This window comes from Gobio gobio, assembly GCF_949357685.1.
Source record: "Gobio gobio genome assembly, chromosome: 21".
NCBI lineage: Eukaryota > Metazoa > Chordata > Actinopteri > Cypriniformes > Gobionidae > Gobio > Gobio gobio.
Window position 1 is genome coordinate 35,535,738 of NC_137117.1, and position 23,966 is coordinate 35,559,703.

The 23,966-nt window shown below is 39.4% G+C and overlaps 2 protein-coding genes across 2 annotated transcripts; one reads left to right on the top strand and one right to left on the bottom strand.

Annotated features, from left to right (window-relative positions):
- Window positions 1–5,785: 5,785 nt before the first annotated feature.
- On the bottom strand, window positions 5,786–23,866 carry p4htma (prolyl 4-hydroxylase, transmembrane a). The gene is made up of 9 exons (XM_079802847.1): window positions 23,068–23,866; window positions 20,309–20,390; window positions 11,438–11,616; window positions 10,968–11,058; window positions 10,003–10,168; window positions 7,135–7,320; window positions 6,963–7,053; window positions 6,673–6,778; window positions 5,786–6,584 (listed from the first exon to the last, which is right to left on the bottom strand). The coding sequence occupies exons 1-9, from the start codon at window positions 23,410–23,412 to the stop codon at window positions 6,388–6,390; spliced, it is 1,443 nt and encodes a 480-aa protein (XP_079658973.1). The 5' UTR covers window positions 23,413–23,866; the 3' UTR covers window positions 5,786–6,387.
- LOC307117773 (secreted frizzled-related protein 5) lies at window positions 16,157–18,666 on the top strand (the record flags this gene model as incomplete). The annotated part of the gene is made up of 4 exons (XM_079802848.1): window positions 16,157–16,452; window positions 17,906–18,084; window positions 18,186–18,275; window positions 18,347–18,666. The coding sequence occupies 4 exons, from the start codon at window positions 16,157–16,159 to the stop codon at window positions 18,664–18,666; spliced, it is 885 nt and encodes a 294-aa protein (XP_079658974.1).
- Window positions 23,867–23,966: the final 100 nt, after the last annotated feature.

Sequence of the window (23,966 nt, forward strand, 5' to 3'; positions counted from 1 at the left end):
CTGTTACCAACTTAGGTCGTTGGCAATGGGAAATTGCATTGCAACCACCAAAGTTGCTAACTTAGTTAGCAACTATGGTTTTGGGAAACGCACCCCAGGTTAGTTATTTACCTGTTGTACCTCTTTAGTTTTTGTTTTCTTCTTTTTTTCTTGTTTAGTTGTTCTTCATTGTGACTGCTTCCTTTGTTTATATCATGTTCTCAGTAAAAAAAAAAAAAGGAGACACATATTGATACAAACTATGCATCTACACGCTCTTAGGAGAGCTATGCAGTTTGGTAAAAGGAACTTGTCTTGAACTGAAACCTTCTGTTGAACTGATTGCCATTGGGCTTTTAGCTTTTGCTATACAGCTTTTTTATTTTAATAAATCTTTTTGTCTGACGAAGCCTTCGAATTTGGCTGAAATGTTTGGTTGTCAATGTTTTTAAAGAAGTTTGTAGAGTGAGTGCACTTTTTCTAGATCAAGAGTAAAAACCTCCTACTGTGCAGTTGGTTGAGCAGTTGCTTTTCAATTTTGTAATAAATCTATTTGAAAAATTCCATATTAATGGATCCACTCACAATGGAGATGTATTTATGAAGGGAGGGCCTAAAAGTCATTTAAAGGAGTAGTTCACTTTAAAATGAAAATCACCCGATGATTTACAGCCATCCTAGGTGGCTTTCTTCTTTCTGATGAACACAATCGGAGTTATATTAATAAATATCCTGACGCTTCCAAGCTTTATAATGGCAGTGACGGGATCCATTGAGTTTGAAGCTCAAAAAAAGGCATCCATCCCTCATAAACGTACTCCACACAGCTCCGGGGGGTTAATAAAGGCGTTTTGAAGTGAATCGATGGGGTTAGAAAAATATCCATTTAACATTATAAAGTATAATATCTAGCTCCCGCCAGACCTCCTTCCGTATTCAACTTACGGAAAAAGCGTAACTGGCGTCAGATGTAGCGTAAGCGTTTTGAACTGCGAGAGGCGTTACACTTTCTGCGTAAGTTGAATACAGAAGGCGGTCCGCCGGAAGCAAGATATTTTACTTTATAACATTTTAAATATGGATATATTTCTTATAAAACCCAATCAATTCACTTCAGAAGGCATTCATTACCCCCTGGAGCTACATGGAGTAGTGTTTTTTGAGCTTCAAACTCAATGAACCCGTCACTGCCATTATAAAGCTTGGATTAGCCAGGACATTTTTAATATAACTCCGACTGTATTCATCAGAAAGAAGAAAGTCATGTACAACAGTGGATGGCTTGAGGGTGAGTACAATCATGGGGTAATTTTCCTTTTTAATCCTTTATGCTTCGATAGAGACATTACAAGTAAGCATCACACTTAACCCTACTAGTTTGTATAATGTATATAAAAGTTATTTCACCATTGCTACTTACTGGGCAGAAACTATCATAATATATAGTGTATAGGCCTAATACAAGCACAGGCAACAGCTGTGAGAAACTATTCATTTTCTAGTGAGTCACTAAAAGCCCCAGAATTCCATAGACTCTGTATTAAGCCTCAAGATCCAGGGGGTATTAAAGGATCTTTTGCAATAAGAGCTTACATGAAGTTCTCTCGCGTTCCCAGCTGCAACAGCACAGGAGAAATAAAACTAACACACATGCTGGATTACAGGCACATTCCAAAGGCATAATGGTTTTTATACTCCACAAACACTATTCTCTATCCCCCTGCCTACATCCATACCGCTTCCCATCACAGAAAACTTTTTGCATGTTTACGTTTTTAATAAAATCGTTTGGTATGTTTATTTTGCTTTTTGAATTAAAAGGACATCGATCGGCATGTCCTCATTATGTCGAAGGTGTGGCCTGAAACCTGAAAACACACTACAACATAAGGACTTGCATCCTCATAATGGTATGAGGATAACTGTTAATCATATTAACGGTTTGTAAATATGGCATGTGTCATAACTTTCAGAGAATATAGCTCACCAGAAACTTGGCCCACCCTGGCCCCACACCAAATAACCGTTTTCAATAGTTCAGCTCCAGATTTTGAGAGAGTTCATGGTTTTCGGTTGCTTGCCATCAAAAATCTGCTTGTTATTTAGAAACTATAAAGCCTGATTTAAGTCTGTTTTTTCAGTTTAAGCATTCAAACGATTTTCAATCCTTTCGCAAAAAGACTTCCTCACGTGCTGTTTTCTCTGCGCATAGCCTACACCCAAAGCGCGCACTGAGAGCCACGTACTGTTCTCAAAAACTTTTCTTTGTATTTATTACACAAATCTATGATCACACAAGAAACAGTGCTGTCATTCCGAACATCTGCACTGTGACAACAGAAAAAAGAAGTTACTGAATAACGTCCATAGACTCTGGTTCTGTTTTTGCTCTATCAAAGAAAACAGAGCAAACACAACCGCTGCATCTCAGAGAAACACTGTCTTATTCCTCAAAGATTCAACCTATTTGAACAAATCAGACGAGTAAATTATTATTTATTTAAGCTACCCATTCATAAATACAGTCGTTTGCCAAGTAAAATAAATAAGCACTTTAAACGAATCAGTTGAATTCAACTCACTCATTAATACAGTAGCTAACCACTGTCGGTTTTAGTTTCATATTTAAAAAGTAGCCTATTATTTTATTTAATAGCCTATTATTTAATTAATTACTAGCTAGTAATTACATCTTCAACAGTGTAATTAGATTACTTTACCAATTATTCTCTTCTCTACTTATTAGCCTACCAATTAGGCCTACTTTCTAAATCCCATCAACCTCAACCAGAGATGAATATAGCTAGAATTGTTGTTGTTGTCTGTACAGTATTTGAATCACATCAGAAGTAACTAAATTACAAAGAAATTAAGAGTAATTCTTACTTTAATTTGAAATTACAGTAATAATTCATTAGTAATGCATTACACCAACACTGATTAGCTATACAACTGCAGTGTAAATTCATTCATGCTGCTCCTGAGTTACATAGTAAATACAGTGTAAATGCATTGATGGATTTTGTTGATACTGACGTTATTTGATTGGTAATAGACATACAGAGTCTTCCAATTCTGATCGAAGTGATTGATTTAATGTAAGAATCTGACATAAGAGGACACAGAGATGACAATAAAAAATACTGTTAATCTCTGGCTTTATTGCTCAGTGTTATTTCACGGTTTTGATCTTCTCTTGTCTGAGAGACCTGTAATTTATTGTATAATATACCTCTAAACTTTGACTAGGCATGTTGCATATTAATTGTTCTAGGGACCTCAAAGGATATTACATTTTTGTGTATTTTTTGCTACTATATAATGATGTAGTTGAGGTCATTTGTAGCGTAGGCAGAGCCCAAACAAGTCCCCTGACCCTTCAGTCCTGCCCTTATTCTGTTTATATGTGCTATTGCTTGTAATTTGTTCTTAGCCTACTGACTGTTGACTTGTCTCAATATTTATTAAAATACTAATAAGACTTTTTTTTTGTGGTGGGGCCAGTAAAAATGTTTGCTGGGCAAGTAAAAATCTGGACCAGAATAAACCTGTAGAAACGCTCCTTTTCATTGAGCCCTGTATACATAGAGAGTTCCTTTCAAGACCTGCCTCTTTTGTTATAAAATAGTTTTGTTATTGGGAAAAAATAATGTTAAAAGTCTGGGCCCACCAAGAATTTCACTTGGCCCTGCATCTCAAAGCTGGAGAGATGCAGGGTGGGCCTGTTGGTTATTAACTAGCATCAGTTATATTACTTCTAAGTAAATGAGAAGATCACATACTGATAATATACAACAATGCCATGGTCTCTAGAAAGAGGTTTGGTAACATTTGCGTTTTACGTGGTTGAGGGAGCAGTCCGATGGCACGTCTTCCACTGGTGCTGTGCAGTGGAGAAAAGCGGCCGGAAGCCGTTTCAACAGCCCTGAACACGAAGATCTGTGGAGCACCAGAAAAGGTCCTAAAATCTGGAACATGCAGATGAGGCCCTGAAGTAGGGGCAGAAGATCCTTAACAATCTGAAACACGCAGACGAAGGAACCTTGAAGTGAAAGTTTGCTCTCCAGAGCTTTCCGTGGTTTTTTTCTAGGCTTGGTTGTGTTTATGGGGTGCAGTATAACATGTCTTAATACTTCTTTTTATTTTAAAAAACGGCATATTTTTCTTATATTTTACCTTTATTCCACACCGCTGTCTCCACTGTCCTTTGAACGGCTCGTTTGCTTCCTGCTTCTGTAAAGCCCATCCCTCCGAAAAACGCAATGGTCTTAGATTGGTTAGATGGCCAAATGTAGTTTGTAGTTCTGCAACAGCTCTCTCTCTTTCATAATGACTGCGACGTGGCCTCGCCCACTTTGTTGTGTGTTCGGGGGGGGGGGGGGGGGGGGGGGGGGCAGTGTTTATGTTAATAGCAAGGGTTTATGATGTCACCAACCCGTGAAGAAGCTTGTTGTAGTCCAAACCGGCCGTTTTTGTAGGCAATAAACTGCTATAATTTTAAAAGACAATATCTCCGTTTGCATTGAACTTTCAGCGCTGTAACTTTGCAGATACTGTTTATGCTCAAGCAGCAACATTACACATTAACTAAAGTTAAAAAAGTTAAATCGCATGCAACCACCCCTTTAATGTCTCTGCGTGTCTTCTGCCTTTCTGGGCCAGACAATCAGAACTTGGTCAATCCGCTTTTGTCTCTCTGGCATGGAGACATGTTATTGACACTGTCTAGACAAAGACTCTGAAGGTAGTCTTTGTTAATGCCTCTTTCCTCACAGACTGGAGGCTCAGAACGTGGTCATATCTGACAGCCTCTCTAGATGGAAGACTCAGAACCTGAATGTATCTGTTACTGCCTTCCCAATTACGGGCCTGTGTAGTGTCTCACCAGACGGGACACTGAGAACATGGGTGTATCTGGTCATTTATCACTGGATGAAAAATTCCTAAAGAATTTTTATGGCGGTTGGCTTCAACTTTAGGGATTAGTCCTCATGACGGGTGCAGGGCAGAAACTGCTTGTGGACCAATCCAAGAAGTCCCGTTCTTCCGTGTCTGTCAGTTGCCCTAGCATCCTTATCTGATGGTGTTGGACATATCCAATCGAAATGTTGCTAACCTTTCTCCACTGTTGCAGTAAGACTGGAATGTGCTGTTCCCTACACGGCTGTCTTACAAGAGCTGCAAGGGCATTATAGCTGCTGTGCATGTGTAAGCAGAGCCCTTTATCAGTTTAAGTGAAGATAATGCCCTCTTGTGGGGAAAACGCACACTTGTGTATCAGTGAAATCTGTGTTCGAGTATTGAGGTTTAAAGGGCTAGTTCACCCAAAAATGTTCCCAAAAAGAATTCTGTCATTAATTCCTCACCCTTGTTCCTTCAGAACACAAATGAAGATATTTTTGATGAAATCCATTATTAACCTACCACTTTGAAGGCCCAGAAAGGAAGTTAAGACATTAAAATAGTCCATGTGACTCCAGTGGTTCAACCTTAATGTTATGAAGCGATGAGAATACTTTTTGTGTGCAGAAAAAACAAAAATAACTTTATTCAACAACTGATTCTCTTCCGTGAGAGTCTCTAGACGCGGTTCACATGAGCACCCAGACACATCACACATGAAAGGGTCAGAAAGCTTTCCGATTTCATCAAAAATATTTTCATTTGTGTTCTGAAGATGAATGAAGGTCTTACGGGTTTGAAGCGACATGAGGGTGAGTGATTAATGACAGAAATTAATTTTTGGGTGAACTAACCCCCTTAATTCTTACAAAAAGTTGACCAATTAACTGAACACACCACCCATACCGTTCTACAAGTATGAATTTATTTATTTCGTAGTTTAACTTACATATCTGACAATTTCTTAGTTTGAAATAGTGCATTAAAATGGAAAAAGACAACCTGTGCTTAACCAAACCTGAGATAAATAGACACACATTAGGTGACTATATTTATATACAGCTCGGGAAAAAAAATTAAAAGATTAACATTGATTTCTGAACTTGGAGTGGTCTCTTAATTTTTTCCAGAGCTGTATATGTACACACCACACATTTATAAATATGAATAAATAATAATAAAAGACTAAATCGTTTAATAAATAGTGACATGACAAATAAATATAATTTCAATAAATATGCAACACTGAATAAATAAACTCTTTCATAAATATAGAATGTATAACTTGTGCGACACCAGTGAATGTTTAGCTATTATTTTCCCTGTTGAACTCATGAATATTAAATGATATGTCACCGGAGCAGGGGGTGACGGCTATATAAAGGTCAAGCTTGCAGCAGCGGGAATATCTCTTACTAGACCAGCTTTTGTTTTCCTAAACCAGGCTTCACATGAGGACTTGTCTAGCGGAAACTGACTCTAGATCAGCGTAGAAGGAGGTCTGGTTCAGAGGTCTTGGTGAAGGTCTCCGTGATCATGCCTTTCGCTTTGCTCCTCTGGATGCCACGAGATCAGACGCTGGTAACGCTCCTGACGCTGCTGGTCAGGGTCGATGTTCACCCACACTCGTCCTGTCCATTTGAAGCCCTGATTGACTGAACAGTCGCCGTGGAGAGAGAATTCATCCAACTCTCCAACCCAGCCTGATGGAAATGAATGACGAGTCGAGTTCATTAATATTCATTATGCATACAGTACCGGTGAAAAGTTTGGAATAATTACGAAAATCACCATTGCCATCTGAGAGGTGGTTGTACCACAGCAGAGCAGTTCCAGCTACAGGTTTGACCTTCAGATTTCCTTTATCACAGTACTGCTGAGAGAGATCACCTAACACCTGACACACACACACACACACACACACACACACACACACACACAAGTGAAGCCTCAAACAGTGCAATAACGTCAAGAGCCTAAGATAGCCATCACAATTCAAGACCTTCTTCCTGTTGCCGGCTGGTTGCTATGGCAACAGAGCTCACCTCCCCCTGTTGCCATAGAAACAAGACATGGCTCACCTCCTCCTCGTACGTCCTGTTGTCAGCCATGGGAAAGCTGGTCTGCCCACCTCCATCCGCCGAGTTCAGATACAGCAGGACCGTCACATACCTGGGAAATAGAAACACCTTTATTATGCCGCAGCATTTTTACGAGTCAATCGAATCAGACACGAAACGTCTTAAAATGTACCTGCATGCAACTTGGTTGGAGGCGGAGTTATTTGCTGCCAGATGTGTGTGGGCGCAGCTGCTGTCAGGGTTGGGGGGGCTGCTGTCGTGGTGGGCGTGGCTGTACCCGCCCTGCTCATAACGGACAACTTCCATTGGCTCGCTGAGATCGACCAATAAGGACGGCAGTCGCGTTAAACGGGTCACTCTGGAGAAAAGAAAATAGTTTGTCTTTTATGTGCACGTCTTAAACTAGCTCTACTTTGTGTTTCAGTGCACAAGTGTTACGTCCCAAAGATGGCTAAGGGCATGAGGGACACAACATAAAATAAATCAATATTTTCCCGGATCTTAACTCTGGGAGACGTTCAGTGGTGCAGATGCAAAAAGAACACAAGAGCAAAATGGAGTTTTGAATGAAGGAAACGGGGTAATTTATTCACAATAACATTTAGGAGGGAGAGAAAAAAAAACACACAAAAACCGATACCAGGGAGTAGGAACTTGAACAGGGCTAAATCAAAGAAAATAACAAAACAAAACCCCACTCATTACCTACATCCCATTCCCAACTAAACTACTTAACACAATAAAATAAAAAGAAGAAAAAGACAATCTTCAAGACGCCCTACATAATCTACACTAACTACCAAACTCAAAACATACAATGATGGCACCCGTTTCTTACCTAGTGTGTTAACACCGCGCTTCCCTAGATGTTGCGAAATGGAAGTCACGTGACATGCTTTCCTGTTCCCTACTCCCTGGTCGGGATAAAATATTGGAGGGAAAAACAATGGAAAATAATAAAGATTCAAACTAACTTGGGGACAAACCACCAAAAGATAGAAGAAAAAAAAGAACGAATTAACTCATGAACAAATTCATACTCTTCAAGGAGCAAACAAAAGAATAAATGACAACAAAAACCAAAACACGCAAAAAGACAAAGACAAAGAGTGGCAGGCAAACAAACAATCCCCCTCCCTCCTCCTCCTCCTGCTGTTTGCGGTTTTCGTCTGCCCTTTTATCACCACAACGCCCATTCAGTCGTAATGATAACTGACAGCACACCAGCCACTAGTATCGCCCTGAGAGGTGATAACGGAGAAAGTGAAAGTAAGGGAAAGAAAAACCAACAGCCATACCCCAAATCCTCTGAGCACGTAACAACAAGTGAGAAGCCATTTTGCAGACTTTTTAACAGACTCATGTCCTCCTGGGAAGTTCGTATTTACGAGTTGGGAAGTTGTGTTTACGACGTCAGCTGCGTTCAAGTCACTTTTGTCGGAGTAAGATGGTGGCGTACCTTCTCTTAATTAAAATTAATGTTTCTCACTGACATGCCCCGACTAATAAACATTGGGGTTTAAAGAAAATCCAGAGCTTCCCACTCGTAAATATGATCTTTCCGACATTATACTCTACCAGAAAAATACCAGAACCAACCCTTTTATCCCACAACCTGGGATAAAACTGATAGTTCACCCAGAAATGAAAATTGTGTCATCATTTACTTGTGTTTAACATTTATCATACAAATGAAAGTCAACGAGTAGGTGTCCAAAACAAAACACATTTCAACTGTTTGTGTCCATTCAATTAAAGTCAACAAGGAGGTGTCCAAAAAAACCCCCCACACATTTCAAATGTTCTTTGTCCCAAAAAAAAGAGAGGAAAAAAAAAAGTTTCAACTGTTTGTCCATACAGTGAAAGTCATTGAGAAGTCCAAAAAAGTTTTTCTTTTTTTAAGAAAAAAAAAGATAATCAAAGTTACATGAGTAAAAAAAATTGTTCACTGCTAATATTTGGTTCTCATGTGTGGGCAGCCCTGAAATGCCCCTTTTCAACTCACCCCGTTTTCTCTACAGCCTTAGTCCCATCATACAAAATAACAGTTAATGTAGGAGATTGTGCTGCAAAATGACTCTCTATATTAAGCACCACTTAAAAAAAAAAAAACTTTTCTTCAAAATAATTGGCTGTTGCATATAGGCTATTTCTTGCAAATATAGCACATATAGCACAACAGCACTGCACTCAAGCCTTACAGTAAAGCTGCGCTCACACTAGACTTTGAGGATGCAACATTTCTTCAGACACTGCAAGGGTCGTGATATGACATCACGCTCTGAAGCGTCTTTTTATTCAACATACTGTATGATAAATAGGAATTCAAGTAACTCAAAATGTAAAAATATACAATCTACTCATCTTTACTGCAAAAATATTGTTCTTTTAATTCAGCAAAGAGGTCATGCCGTGACGTATCGATATTCTACAAGTAACACGTCTTAACACGTCTTCATGTGATGCGAATTCGCAGGTCAGAGTTCACCAAAACTGAACTTTGGAGCGCAGCAAAATGCGAAACTTTTCACATGTATAGGGAAGGAGGTCCGCCGGAAGCTAGCTATTTTACTTTATGAAGTTTTAAATATGGATATTTTTCTTACACAAACCCATTTATTAACTCGGAGCCGTGCGGAGCACTTTTATAATGGATGGATGCACTTTTTTGGGCTTCAAATTTTGGGCAGTCATTCACTGCCATAAGCTTGGAAGAGCCAGGACATTGTATTCGTCTGAAAGAAGAGTGTAATATACACCTAGGATGGCTTGAGGGTGAGTAAATCATGGGGTAATTTTCATTTTTGGGTGAACTATCCCTTTAATTCTTATCCAGTTTCTTAAACAAAAAGAAAAAAAATCTACAACAAACAAATTCACAGGTGGCAGATGACCAGAAGGTACAAGGACCAAAAAATATAAGACTTTTAATTTCAGGGTGAAGTATCTTCAAGTGCACGATTGTGACGGATGGAACCAGGATCCTTTTGATTCCCAGCCCTGAGCTTTAACCACTACTGCGCCCATCAGGATGTATCACCTGTTTCTGATGCTCTTCAGCAGGTGGTGTGTGCCCTCTCCGAGATAAAGCCGTGTGTGTGTGCTTCTCTGCCTGACCTCGGCGTGTCCGTCGCGGCCTTGACCAGCTCCGCTGTACTGCAACACTCCACCACTGACACGCTTAAACTCCTGCAGAGACAAAACTCCTGCAAACACACACCAGACACAAATCTCATTCTCAATCTGCACATTAAGCTTCTATTTGACCATTTAAAGCAAGATGTCATGATAAAAAAATTACATTAACTGGAATTTGAAAGAAAATGAGTGGTGCAATACTAGTTTATTGTTATGTAGTGTTGCTATATGGTTGTGTGTTTGAATGCATTGTCACGTGGTTGCTAGGGCTTCCTTCAGGTCCAAGTCAAGCCAAGTCTCGATGATATTCTAGTTTCTTTATATGGCTTGGATCATTACTTCATTGTAACTCATTGGGATTCGTCAACAAGCCGCAGGATTTCAGTTATCATTCATGTCGGTAACAAATTCACAAATGGTGCGGGACAAGTTACATGCTGGGGTTTCATATTGAGGTTTGGGGGGGGTTAAATCCTCAACTTTAAGTATGAGTAATAGAGATGCTCGTCTCAGCAAACAGCAAAAAAAAAAAATACAGTTGACGGCAGCGTGACAATGAACAAGGCGAGAATAAAGAGAATAGCATTTGTCTTTTTCTCCTTTACTTGCGGATCAGTGAGTCTTCACTCTTTCCCCTCCGGAACCGAACCACAGCGGGATGCTCTCCAGACAATAGGGCAGGGGGACCGGAAGAGGGGACACTACCTCAATCCGTATATGTGAGGCGGATGTGTGTGTGTGTGTAACCCTCATATTAATGAGACTCTAATAGGATCCATCCGGAAGCTGCTAGAAAACACTGCATGTTGTGTCATTGTATCAGACCCTCCACACACACACACACACACACACACACACTTCACTTACCAGAAGGGTTGGTCTCAAGCCCCGTGTGGATTTTCCGTAAATTGTATGAGCTTAGCCAAGATCCATCAGTCGAATGGGACAGACTCAAAATCTGTGGCAGAACAGATGCTTTTAATTCTGGGAAAATTCATTTCATTACCCTCTTAGTTCCCCTCCATATTTACTTTAATCCTCGAAAAGGAGAGTTCACTCAAAAAATAGAAAAAATCTACTCCCCCTCATGTCATTCCAACCTGCACGAGATTCTTCCGTGGAACAACAAATGAGATATTAAGCTATCAAAGAAGCACTAAAACGTTTTACCGAAATTCATTATTCAGTGAAAATATTCCCCTCAACCACAACTATTTATTTCACAGAAAAGACATCGGGGTGAGTAAATGATGACAGATTCCCCTCCCCTTTAAGCTCTTGAATGGATACATTTAAGGTTCAACTCCAGCAATAAGTGTAGAATGACGGTGCCTGACCTCCTCCCTCTGCAGAAGGCCGTCCTGGTTGAGGTCGAGCAGGCTGAAGAGCTCATCTTGAGTGAGCTGCTCCTCCTGGCTGTCAGGGGTCGTGAGGAGAGAGCTGTGGGTCAAGCCCTTCAGCTGGGCCAGCTGCATCACCACACTGCTCTCCTCCACGCTCAGGAACCCTGGGATCTCTGGAACACACATCAACATGCAGACGTCACTTCATGCACTGCTAGGAGGTGTGTGTGTGTATGTGTATGGATTTAAATAGGCAAATACTTGCTGTGATTATTGTGTTTCTAGCATGTTATATGTTTGGACACAGTTCTTCTAGTTCTCCTAATTGATAACATCGCAACATTTATTTCCATCAAGAGGTGCGTCAATGTTTGGTCAAGATCTTGTAATGACCATGCAAGAGTCCAGCACTCTGTAAAGTCTCCTCCAGCACATCCCAAAGACTCTCAGTGAATTTAAGGACTGGACTCAGAGAGATGCTTCAAGTGTGAAAATGATTCTTCATTCTTTCACAGTTTGAGCTGATGAATCTTGACATTGTCATCCTTGAATATGGCCATGATGTGTCTTCCTACATGGTTGTGTAAGAAATGAAAAGCTACACAATCCATAAATTAGGGTTAGAAGAACTGTTGGCAAACATATAACATGCTAGAAACATAATAATCACTGCAATAATCATCCAATCATAGACTCTTAAGTATTTGTCTATTTAAATCCAAACAGCGACTTTTTTTGCCAGGCGGTGTGTGTGTGTGCGTGTGTGCGTGTGTGTGTGTGTGTGTATATATATTATTATTATTATTTAGCAAGGATGCATTTAATTGATGAAGTGACAGTCAAGACATTTACACTGTTATAAAATATTTCTATTTTAAATGAATGCTGTTAAAAAAAATTGACAATCCTGAAATAATATATCACGGTTTCCACAAAAATGCTGAGCATCACAACTTTTTTCAACACTGATAATAATAATAATAATAATAATTAAAAATGTTTCTTGAGCATCAAATCAGCATATTAGAATGATTTCTGAAGGATCATGTGGTCATGAATGATGCTGAAAATTCAGCTTTGCATCACAGGAATAAATTAAATTTTAAAATATATTCAAATAGAAAACGGTTATTTTAAATTGCAATAATATTTCACAATATTACTGCTTTGACTGTAGTTTTGATTTTAAAAAATGCAACATCGGTGAGCATAAAACTTCTTTCAAAAACATTTTAAAGAAAATAGTAAGAACCCCAAATATTTGAACAGTAGTGTACATACACACACACACACACACAAACACACACACACACACACACACACACACACACACACACACACACACACACACACACACACACACACACACACACACACACACACACACACACACACACACACACACACACACACACACACACACACACACACACACACACACACACACACACACACACACACACACACACACACACACACACACACACACACACACACACACATGTTGGTGCAACAGCATTATGAGGACTCTCCATAGGCGTAATGGTTTTTATACTGTATAAACTGTATATTCTATCCCCCTACACTGCCCCTGCCCCTAAACCTAACCCTCACAGGAGACATTCTGCATTTTTACATTTTTAATAAAACATTGTTTAATATGTTTTTAAAGCGATTTGATTTACGGGGACATTTGAAATGTCCTCATAAACCACCTTGATGTTGTAATACCAGTGTAATACCCATGTCATTATACAAATTTGTGTCCTCATAAATCACATAAACAAGCACACACACACACACACACACACACACACACACACACACACACACACACACACACACACACACACACGCATATTGGTTATCAGCCAACATTACACATTAGTTGGTATTGAATAGATAATTGTTCATGCTCATTTCCCTCATTGTTATACAGCTCAACACATTTAGTCTTGTTGTTTAAATCTTGTTTTCTTGATTAATCGCGAGTACCATGTTTTATCATGCCTAATATCATCTAGCTCACTACAGTGTGAACAAGTGTCTCATAGTAGCCGCCGAGTGAACACACAGAGTAGCATTAAAGCATAACTTTCAACACACTCAGATGTTTCTAATATGATAAAACAGCTGCGTTACTCACATACACATGAGCGGAAGAAGCGGAAGCGGCGACTGAGGGATAATAAAAGCTCTGCGAAATCAAGGCGTCATCAAGCTACACCTCTGTTTTGAAGAAGCGACCTCTAGCGGCGAAACATTACATATTGTGGCTTTAAAACACAAATAATGTAAATCCCACTCTTAAATGTAATCTTCAGTAAATCTCACAATATCCATTTCATACTGTACATTATACTGGTGTGACGCCTAAATTAACGTGTAACATTTAAAATGATTGATTTTAGTTCAATCTCCTACTTTCAATTTGTTTAAACAAAACAGTATAGAATTTAAACGTACCATTTATCTGTGAACATCAAGTACTGCTGGTATTTATTTAGCAGACTTTTATTTTGCAAATAAAAACCTCTGCATTTTTTATTGGATTACAGTTAGTTATTATAGCAAAGTTATAGGTATAATTTAAAAAAATAGTATAGTTGCTATTTCATGGTGGCAAACTTGCCTCAGTGATGCTAGGAGTGGTATGGTGAATGCCAGACCGTTGCTATGTGGTTGCTAGGGTGTTGCTTATCAGCAGAAGATCCCAGCACACCTCTTAACAATGTGTTAAGAGCGTCTTAAAAGCTGACATGATTTCAGAGCACCCCTGTTTGATCTATTGTAGCAGTAAGTGTCTGTGAGAGGCAGACAGAGAGGACATCGACGAGGGGGAGAACATTATGAGATTAGACTAAAGGATTAAAGGATCACAGTCACACTATATAGGGCTAATCAACAGACCTGCCCACCGCCGCACTTCACTGCAAACGGGTGTTAATGTCATCAATTCTCATTTGGTGAGAACCATCATTTTCAGATGAATGTGAGGAGGGCTTGAACAGATGTTGGTAGCAAAGAAGTACCAGTCAGTCTGACTGGATCTATTTTAAGACCAACTAGCAGTGAGCCAAGGGGTAATCAGGCTTACTTTTCAGATTCAAATTACACTAATCTACCATTTTATGTACTTAAATTATGACCAGTCTTAAAGAAAAAATAAATAGTCTATGCAACCGGTCACTGAAGTTTGGACTAAATACGTTATCTTAAAAAACATTTAATCAAAAAGGTTTATGCTTAATTTCGAGAAATGTAAGTGCCTGAATAAGAATGAAAACAGGGTATTTTTTAATAATTAAATTAATTGTTTATAAAACGTATATATTGTTTGGAAATAAATATTTAATGAATAAAAAATGAAATACAATTAAAATGGAATAACTAAACAATACTTTCATTTGTGTTGTTTTAGTCTTGATGACTTTACTATTATTAAAATATGTCTGACTGGTACAGTATATATTAAGATTTGTTTCGTCTGGGCAGTGTTCACTTTTTTAAATAGCTAATATAGTGAACAGTGGCCATCAACTTATCAAATCTAATGATTTGCGCCCATCCCCCTCTTTAGGACTGATGGTATTGCCTGACCCATTGAGAGTGTTAATGAGACTGTGCCATTAATGTGTTCTGGGGGGGCCATTGTTTCTCTGGGATGAGTGAGTGCCCAGTGATTTAGATCGCTGTATATAGCTTTCAGTGTTATCTATCACCGTTATTGTGTTGTGCCATTCAAATGCAGATAACGCATAAACATATACACGCACAAAGACGCACACGCTCTTCGTAAAGCTCTTCCGCATGGGTTGTCTGCGAGAGATGCAGTTGCTCTAACTCATTAGACTGGATGAGGGGAAAGAATGGGTCCTGGGAATGGAGTGGACAGGAAGTGAGGGCCATTTTTGGGGTAGACATTGTGTAGTGCTCCCAGCAGGGGAAGAAAAACTCCTCAGCATCACACACGCACAGACGCGACTCCAGCCCTCTCACACTTACACACTTCCTTTCACACACCTCTGTCACAGCCAACCCTTCCTCAGGGGTTTAACCTTTACACTTTCACTGTCTGACAACTTCTCATACAGTCCCCACGAAAATGATCTATCTATCTATCTATCTATCTATCTATCTATCTATCTATCTATCTATCTATCTATCTATCTATCTATCTATCTATCTATCTATCTATCTATCTATCTATCTATCTATCTATCTATCTATCTATCTATCTATCTATCTATCTATCTATCTGTCTGTCTGTCTGTCTGTCTGTCTGTCTGTCTGTCTGTCTGTCTGTCTGTCTGTCTATCTATCTATCTGTCTATTTATCATCCATCTAACTTTCTATCCATCCATCCATCTAACTTTCCATCCATCCATCCATCCATCAGCATGTGAACCCCTCCTCTGCCTCGTGGGTAATCTATTGTGTTATATTATTAACGTCGCAATCTTCAAGAAAAAAAAAAGAGCAAAACTGAAGTGTGTGGTACAGTAGAGCTCACTGTTCATCATCTCCAGCAGAGAAACAGAAGAACCGGCAAGTCACACACAGTCACACATACACACCCTCCCTAACCAATCCAATTTCACGTCCTGCAAAGTCCCGCCCACTCCCAAATGGGCCTCAGGGAGTGGTGTATAAATACACCTATTACTGATTTACTCTGACACTACCTTACACTGACCCTCCAACTCTGGACTATGATGCTGACAGCGTCCGCTCTACTGCTGCTTCTGCTTGGCCTGGGCGTCAATGCCATGCCCAACGGACACTGGGAACTCCAGGGATCCTCTCGTTGTGTGCCCATCCCAACCAACATGGCCCTGTGCCAGGGTCTGGGCTACAACAGCATGCGGATACCCAACCTGCTGGGACACGAATCTCCAGCTGAAGCGGTGCAGCAGAGCACCAGCTGGCTGCCGCTCCTCGCCCGAGAGTGCCACCCGCACGCCCGCATCTTCCTGTGCTCGCTCTTCGCTCCAGTGTGCCTCGAGAGGTAAGACCTACTTCTAAATAGACTGACCATTACAACTAGATGATGTTAAAAAATATATGGCCCCACTTTATATTAGGTGGCCTTAACTACTATGTACTTACATCAAAAAATAAGTACAATGTACTTACTGTGTTCAAATTGTATTGCAAAATACTTTTGCTGATATTGAGGTGGGATACGGGTAAAGTTAGGGACAGGTGTGGTGGTATGGGTAAGTTTAAGGGTAGGGTTAGGGACAGGTGTGGTGGTATGGGTAAGTTTAAGGGTAGGGTTTGGTGTAAGGGAAGTGTCAACAGTGTAATTACAAATGTAACTACAGAAATTAATTACAGACGTAATTACATGCAGGTATTTTTTTAAATGTAAGTACAATGTAAAAACATGTATGTACACAATAAGTGCAATGTATCAAATTATTAGTTAAAATGTTAGTACATAGTAGTTAAGGCCACCTAATATAAAGTGGGTCCAAATATATTGTGGATATCATTTCAGTTGTGGTCAATGTTACATGGCATTTAAATCAGTTAAATGGTGTGATTGTCATGCAAATGAGCACTAATGTCAAGTGGAAGTGAAAATCACCTGCAATGAAATTTGTGCCACAAAAGAAATGACGATATAGCAAGACAATACTCTTGCTTAAGCAAGAATGTGTTTATTGGATTACATTCATTTCTGTTTGATTAAATCAATTGAATTTGATATATATATATATATATATATATATATATATATATATATATATATATATATATATATATATATATATATATATATATATATATATATACCCTGGACCACAAAACCAATCATAAGGGTACATTCTTTGAAATTGTGATTTATACATCATCTGAAAGCTGAATAAATAAGCTTTCCATTGATGTTAGGATAGGACAATATTTGGCCGAGATACAACTATTTGAAAATCTGGAATCTGAGGGTGCAATGTAAATATTGAGAAAATCGCCTTTAAGGTTGTCCAAATGAAGTCCTTTGCAACGCATATTACTACTACTTATAATTTTTTATATATTTACAGTATAAAATTGACAAAATATCTCATGGAACATGATCTTTACTTAATATCCTAATGATTTTTGGTATAAAAGAAAAATCGATAATTTTGACCCACACAATGTATTGTATTGTTGGCTAATGCCACAAATATACCCGTGCAACTTATGACTGGTTTTGTGGTCCAGGGTCACATATATATATATATATAAAAAATGTTTGCTTTATTGCAATAGAAACAATAGCAATTGTTGCTATTTTTAATTCTTTTTTTTATTACTTTCCGTGCTCCAAATCTTAAACATGGCTCTGCGATGGACCAATGAAAATACTTCAAGGTGTGGGTTCAGAAACCAGACATCTTCAGCTACTTTTCCACATCAAATCCTCACAAAGCTCCGACCAATCAGTGAATGTGTCTCTCGTCACTTTTCAGGATCATTTCACCGTGTAGGAGTTTGTGTGCGTCGGTACGGGACAGCTGTGCCCCCATCATGAACTGCTACGGTTACCCCTGGCCCAGAATACTACAATGTGACCAGTTTCCCAAAGATCACCTAATGTGCATTTCCTCAGTTGAGCATATGCAAAACGGCACCAGCAATGAAGGCAGAGGTAACTAAAGATCTTTTTTTTCTACCATACTTTTGAAGAGCCATGTAGACAGAAACAACGCTGGGTTTTCTCCATCAAACTGGTTTTGTGGTCTGTTTCAGTGGTGCCGCGTGCGAGCTGCACAGATTGTGAGTTAGAGGAGACCACGTCGTCCAAAGAACTGCTCGACCTCTTCTGTAAAAGTGACTTTGGTAAGAAGCTTGTTCACCAACAATGATTAATGCTGAAACTCATTACTCATTCATTCCCTTCTCTCTGCTAGTGGTTAAAGTGCGTCTGTCCAAACTGAACTCCAGTAGTTCTGTCCTGACCATGTTCTCCCTGGGTTCTCGGCTGGAGGTCCTAAAGCACGGCCCGCTTCTGGGAGGGGAAATGAGGAGTCGTCTGACACTGTGGCTGGAGCGAGACGCCACCTGTGTGGGCAACCTGACCCGCAACCATCCCGACGGGGGAACCTTTCTGTTGACAGGCACTGTGACAGGCAAGAGACTGCTAGTCACTAAAGCTTTCAGCTGGGGAAAACGCCAGCGGCCCCTCAACCAAGCGGCACGCAAGTGGAAAAGCCATCGGTGTAGAGGGTAGAGGTTCAGATGGCGGGACAAAGAGGTGTTTAAAAACGTCTCATCTCAGTGTGTTCATAATGTTGTAAATAATAGAAGATCATTGCACTATATTTTTTAAAAGATATTAAACGATTTAAAATGTTTGTTTTTTTTTAAAGTAGAGTCAACGTGTCCATTTTCTGTCATTAATCTCAAAGCTACTTGCACATCCATAATTAAAGGGTTAGTTCACCCAAAAATGAAAATTCTGTCATCATTTATTCGCCCTCAAGTTGTTCCAAACCTGTATGAGTTTCTTTCTTCTGTCGAACACAAAAGAAGATATTTTAAAGGATGTCGGTAATAAAACAGTTGATGGACCCCATTGACTTGCATTATATTTTTTTCCTCATACTATGGAAGTCAATGGGGCTCATCAACTGTTTGGTTACTGACATTCTTCAAAATAGCTTCTTTTGAGTTCAGCAGAAGAAAGAAACTCATACAGGGTTGGAACAACTTAAAGGAACACTCCACTTTTTTTGAAAATAGGCTCATTTTACAAGTCCACTAGAGTTAAATAGTTGAGTTTTACCGTTTTTGAATCCATTCAGCCGATCTTTGTATCTGGCGGTAGCACTTTTAGCATAGCTTAGCATACATCATTGATTCTGATCAGTCAATTAGCATCTCATTCAAAAAATGACCAAAGACACTTTCAATATTTTTCCTATTTAAAAGTTGACTCTTCTACAGTTACATCGTGTGCTAAGACCAACTGAAAATGAAAAGTTGCGATTTTCTACACCTATATGGCTAGGAACTACTTTCTCATTCCTGCGTAATAGTCGCGGATCTTCGCGGTCGTACCATGGCTGCAGCGGCGCAATGATATTACAGCGCCTGAAAGTAGTCCAGCTAGGTAACTTTCAATGTGACCGGCACTAAGTTTGTGTAGTTGCAGAGAAAGTTTCAGGCTTGCAGCCGACAAATTGTGTTGTGTGATTAGCCATGGTTCTGTGTGTTGTAAAGGGCTGTGATAGTAAGTCGAAGGTGTAACTACCACCAGTTTCACAGAATACCAACAAATCATTGCGCCGCTGCAGCCATGGTACGGCCGCGAATATCCGCGACTATTACGCAGGAATGAGAAAGTAGTTCCTAGCCATATAGGTGTAGAAAATCGCAACTTTTCATTTTCAATTGGTCTTAGCACACGACGTAACTGTAGAAGAGTCAAGTTTTAAATAGGAAAAATATTGAAAGTGTCTTTGGTCATTTTTTGAATGAGATGCTAATGGACTGATCAGAATCAATGATGTATGCTAAGCTATGCTAAAAGTGCTAACGCCAGATACAAAGATCGGCTGAATGGATTCAAAAACGGTAAAACTCAACTATTTAACTCTAGGGGACTTGTAAAATGAGCCTATTTTCAAAAAAAGTGGAGTGTTCCTTTAAGGGCGAGTAAATGATGACCGAATTGACTTAATTCATTTTTGGGACTCTCGTACATTTCATTTGAACAGAGAGTCTGGCCACTCTCCATTGACAAGCTTTAACCTGTTAGCCTGTACCCCCGCTTTTGAAAAAATCCTAAGAAATGGACTAAAACCGATACAGTTCATGAATTAAACGATCCCTTTAATATATAAAAATGTATCTCTACAGATGAAACTCACCAAACAGCAGTGGTTTCAAGCTGAGGGTGCGCATGTTATGGGTCCGGTCAGGAACAAGAGAAACTCTTTGCACATGTCCAACCTGAGTAGAAAAGATATAAGATGCAAGTCTCATTAACACATTATGCATACATAAATCACTCACTCACTGTCTTCACTACTGAATGAGGGAATAATGACTTGGATAGCTGGCACAGACGGATATTAAAGGCATTTTAAACATATCAAGATAAAAAAATGTATAAACATGTGATTATTTAAATTCTGCACAGCTATAAATTGTCTTGAAATAATTCAAATAATGCTGAAATAAAATAAAATATTAGATTTTTTTAAAAAACCTAAAAAAAGAAAACCAGCCTTGGCAACTAACTAAAATAAAATAAGTCTATATTATAGTAGTACTAATAAAGTGTGACAGAAGCACTGTCAGGTTTAGGTTCTGTTTTATAGCCTTTGTGTTTCTGGTCTTATGCCCTTTGTTCCCGATGTTCCCGCTTCTTGTTCGTTTTCATAGTCTATGTCCGAAATCGAGGGGACAACCTATTTGATCTATTTGAGGGGACAGCCATTTGTAGTGGTGTCCGAAATCATGACACTCACTCAATCCCACAATGCACCGCAAAAACGAGAGTACGTCTGCGTCCGAAACCTGGAAAATGCTGCCTTCGGAGAACACATTTCAAGGCAGGAAGGCATCAAGGCACGTCCGAATCTAATGTTCGCTTCACTTCATCTTCATCTGTATCCTTCGCTGCCTTTGATATCCCACAATCCTGTGCTTTCCTTTCTGTGACAGTTGAGTTGGGGAAAAAAGATGGCGTCCGAAAGCTGCATTTATTGGTCAGTTTGTGTGTAAATGTACGTTTTTTACCAACATTTTCCACTTCTGATGTCATTTCTAGCGAGAAATTACTAATGTAGTAGTTAAATATGTGTTTAGTTCTCACTAAAGCTCTCTTTATTTTGCTGTAGATCATTAAACGGTTACACTGACTAAGAAGTCTGTCCGAAATCAGTTTCGTGAGGTGCCTTCATGCCCAAACGCTGCCTTATAAGCCATTGTCTGATAAGGCAACGAGTCACTGCCTAGGTTTTCAGACGCAGCCATCAACTGATGTAAACTCAACTGCTAGAGAATACCCATAATGCACTGTGAGAGTCACGCTGAACGAATTCCTGTATCTGACCAGAAGATGGCGTCCGCAGCTGAATCATCCATCCATCCATTTCCCAAACTGCTAGTCCAATGTGGCTACAGCGTAACATCATGCAGATCATATTAATTCCTTTTTAATTGATTATTAAATTGTTTAATTAAGGTTTATACATGCTAGTTTCCATGACAGAGTTTCAGATCATCTTTTCATTACTGGAGCTGCCAGTTTGCTAAGCTTCAAATGATTATTAAACAGCAAACACAAACTATGTAAAAGCGGCAACCCTTCCGGCTCTCAGTGTCCGTATTCCCTCACTCATTTTCATTCACTCCTTCAAGTGGACTATACTAGTGAATGTAGGGAATAGTGAATTTGAGTTTGCTATAGGGGCGCGATTTCCAACACAGCCTTGGTTACTGACTTGGTTTCCGTCGTTATTGATTCATGTGTCCCATCTATTTTCCTCTGTATATTTAAGCCCTCAGTTTCAGTTCTTGTCTATGCTGTTCCTGTTATTTATCCCGTGTTTCTGGTTTTGGATTATCTTCTTTGTTTTGTTTAATAAACTCCGTTTGACTGCAATTTGAATACACCTCTCCTCCTTCTCCTCTTCTTTGTCTGCCCTGCACACATAATAAAACTAGTAGAACCTCAGCTAAAATAAAAACTGAAAATATAGAAATGAAAGCAAATTAAAAACATTAATAAACACTAAAATCACACCGCCCCCAGTGGGATGCGTATAATAAAAAAGTAAACACTTTCTTTGTGCGAAAAATGTTTAGAATTTGACATTTAAAGGCACAATATGTAATGTTTAATGGATATTAGGCATGATAAAACATGTTACTCGCGGTAAATCAAGAAAACCAGATTTAAACAATAAGACTAAATGTGTTGAGCTGCATAACAATGATTCGTTTTCTGTTGATGAATGTCTCCAAACAGTTGCTCACCTGTCTAATAAACACATTATATATTAAAGCGTCTTTGGTGTTTCCATGGCTTCTACAAAATAAATCCGAGGGTAACGCGCGTGGGTATAACACGCTCCGTGTCCTGGTTAAAATGGCTTATTCCTCTGGATTTAAACATTCTTGGAAACATTTGGGATAATGTAAGTACACAAGTACACAAAATATATAACATTGTTCTAGTGCTTTTTGGATATTTTAACCCTAAGATTTTACATATTGTGCCTTTAAGGGAGAAATGTTTTCTGAATTTCTACTTCGCCCCCTCCAGTCTTAATGTATTACTGTTAATACTGTCATGCTTAGGTGATTAGGAATGCATCATGAAATATAAAAAAAAAACATGTCTCATGTTTTCTGTTAGTATAGCAATCCACCGGGGTAGATTGTACTTGACATTAATTTACACAGATTAGGGCTAAATTGTATATATTCCACAATACATTATTTGGAACAGACAAGTATGATAATGTTATCTCAGAACGTGACATAATGCATACAATAATAATATTGTTGACTTTTCTTTCTTTAAAAAAAAAATCCCCTTTTGAAATGGAAAGGCAGAACAGGATAGAAACATCATATTTCACATAATGAATAATCAATAATGAGAGGGAGCATGTACCCGAATGCCCTCCAGGCGAGGCAGATGGAAGGAGAGCTCTGGGCTCAGGTTTGGGGATGGGGATTGGTGTTCAGTAGGCATGGGTCCTGGGACACTAGCACTCTTCTCAAGGGGCACATCCTGCTCCCCAGACCCCGTGTTATAGTGCACATAAAGAAGCAAAGCTATGATATTAATTATGTAGATGTGGAAGAAGGCCATCACCACCACGAAGTAAGCCCTGGAGCAGACGCTGCTCTTCTGGATGTTCATCCGCTCCCGGCGGCCCGGGTGCCGTAGTGGCGGAGGGGGGAAAAGATCCGACTCCCCCTCCAGCCCATGCAAACTGTCCTCATACTCACGCATCTCCTAAATCACTGCTCCCCCGAGCATTGCCCTGATCCAACCTCTCACTTCAGCAGATCAGGCGAGCTCCACGGCCAACAGACTTTACCTGGCTGGCGTGTCACCTGGCGAGCGTTATTACACACTACACTTTGCCTACATGGCGATTCAGATGCAGATATTGGCCATGCAATCGTAAAAAAGGTCCATCAAGTGTGTCGATAAGAGATCTGTGCAGGAATGTCTTCAGGCTGAACCGGAGGAAAGATTTAGGACGATGTCAACAGTCTCTTATAATCCAATGGGCGATTAAATCAGACCAGTCATACACATAACAGAAGAATAAAAGCAGGAGAAAAAATAACAACAACGCACGACTTCTTTAAAAGCGGGGATGGAAAATAACACCAGCGTTTAAAATCATCTGTCATTCGCCCTAAAAGTAATGCGAAGCAACGGACGCTAAGGTAGAAAGGGCGAATCAACGGGTCCTTTCAAAATAAAAGCAGAGCGTTTTTTTATTTTGCTTAATTTTATTTTTTATATCATTTTGACCGAACTTTTTATTCATTACA